This window comes from Monoraphidium neglectum (assembly GCF_000611645.1).
Source record: "Monoraphidium neglectum strain SAG 48.87 unplaced genomic scaffold scaffold03949, whole genome shotgun sequence".
NCBI classification, from domain to species: Eukaryota; Viridiplantae; Chlorophyta; class Chlorophyceae; order Sphaeropleales; family Selenastraceae; genus Monoraphidium; species Monoraphidium neglectum.
This window is the reverse complement of record NW_014009680.1, coordinates 1,457-3,393: the sequence shown is the minus strand read 5'-3', so window position 1 is coordinate 3,393 and position 1,937 is coordinate 1,457. Positions and strand designations below refer to the sequence as shown.

General features: G+C 64.8%; 1 protein-coding gene across 1 annotated transcript in view; it reads right to left on the bottom strand.

The window, feature by feature from the left end:
* Window positions 1-145: 145 nt before the first annotated feature.
* The window catches only part of MNEG_13632 (hypothetical protein), a gene marked incomplete at both ends in the record, with an annotated part of 3,093 nt that continues 1,301 nt past the window's right edge, over window positions 146-1,937 (bottom strand). Inside the window, 3 exons of the mRNA XM_014037896.1 lie at window positions 146-324; window positions 460-591; window positions 1,303-1,321. Of these exons, the coding sequence (XP_013893350.1) occupies window positions 146-324; window positions 460-591; window positions 1,303-1,321 (330 nt within the window). The remainder of the gene's footprint in view (window positions 325-459; window positions 592-1,302; window positions 1,322-1,937) is intronic.

Here is a 1,937-nt window from a genome sequence, read left to right as displayed (position 1 = left end):
AAGGGGGGGGAGGAGGGTGGCGGGGGGGGGGTGAGGAGTGCAAGTGGGCAGCGGAAAGGAGATGAATATGCAGGGGTGATGGACAAATTGGGGGAGCGCCGCGGCGGTGGAGCACAGCTGCTTTGGGGCGCAGGGAGCGGGAGGACTACTGGGCTGCCCGCTGCGCTGCGCGGCTGCCACAGTTTGAAGGGGCGCCCGCAGCGGTGGCTGCCTCGAGCGCGTGCGCGCGCGACGCGCCAAGGTCGCACGGCGACGCCGCATCCATGCGCACAGCGAGCGCTGCACCACGCGCGCGCACGTACACACCCCACGAGCCGCGGCTGCCTGCTGGCCGCGGACCGCGGCGCCCGGGCCGCGGCGGGCGCCTGCTGCGCGCCGCCGCTGGCGGCTCCAACCTGCGCCCTGCTCCCCTGCTTATGCCCCAAAGGACAACAATTTGAGCCCCCGGCTGGCGCTCACTGTAGATGTAGATCTTGTAGGTCTCCGCCTTTGAGACCTTCTTCTTCTTGGCCTTGCCGTCCGCGGCCTTCTTGGCGGGGCCCTTCTTTGCGGGGCCCTTCTCGCCGACCTTGGGGGCCATGGCTGCGGCTACTGCACGGCAGCGGGTGGGTGGAGGGGGGGCGGCATCGCATGCGCTGTTGGCGGCGGGCGGATCAGCGTCCGTCGGCGACACTGGCAAAGGCGCTTGCGCGGCTCGGTAGCAGGCGGGGGCCAACGTGGCGCGGCCTATCGGATGCCTGGCTCGGCGCTGGGAGCGAGCAGCGCTACTACCGCGGCTCGCATGCTGATCATGCGATGTGGGGCGCGCTGCGCCGCTCGCGGGCGCAGGGTGGCGTGCCAAGCGCAGCGCAGCGCAGAAACTTGATCTCACTGCAAATTTACGCACTCGAGAGGGCTGTGTTGTAAGCAGGCAAAAATTCACGCGCGCAACGGCTCCGGTCGAGCGTCAGTCAAGAATAGACTATCAAACAAACGTGAAAGATTCTGTGTATTGCGGCATGATCAGATGCCTCTGGTGGAATAAGACTCTGCGAGCACAGAGTTCGTAGCTGCCCTTCAGCTACCCTCCATGGGCTTGGCCTGCCACAACACACTTCTTGCTAGCAAAGAGGCGAAAAATGACGCTATACTTGTTGTTGAGACTCTATTACAGACATCAGTCACTAAGCTACTTATGTAGCTGTCAGCAGATCGCATGGCCCAGTGGCAGCACCACAGCGGCGGCACCGTTGCCAGTTGTCATCACTCTGACTGTCGAATCCTTCAAGACCACGAATCCAACACTTGACATGACACATCTACCTGGAATGCACTCAGCTACCTGCAAACGTGTTGCATTCGGTGCGTTGATTGGCCAGCTCAAGTCAAGCTGGCAGTTGGCAGTACGGTGCAACGGTCAAGCTGAGCAGCTTGCTTGCCTCGAACTTGCATCCGCCTTTGCCGCCCGTTACCCCACCTCCGCAACAAGCGGGACCCAAGCGGTATACACATGACAGCAAGCATGTTACAGAGTACGTACCAGAAACAGAGCAAGTTGGACACTCTCATGACCGCGCAACCCCTGCAATGATCGCCACTCTCGTCCTCAACCCGACTGCAGTGGCACCCAAGGAAGTGCGCAAGCCGCGCGCAGCAGCGCAGGTCCCCTTGAAATTGCAGGCACGCGGACTGTGCGTGAACTCTGCAACAGAGGCCCTGGACTGCGCCCGCTGCTCCTCACTCCCAGCCAGAGCCCCCGCCGCTCGGCGCCAGCCGCCCGCCGGGCCCCTCACGCATCGCCACCGCCGCCGCCGCCACCACTGCCGCTGCTGCCGTTTGCGACAGCGCCGCCACTATTGGCGACTGCGCCGCCGCTGCCGCCGTTGGCCTCAGCGCCGTCGCCGCCGCTGTCGTCGCCGGCGCCAACGCCGCCGCCGCCACTGCCGCCCTCGCCCCCC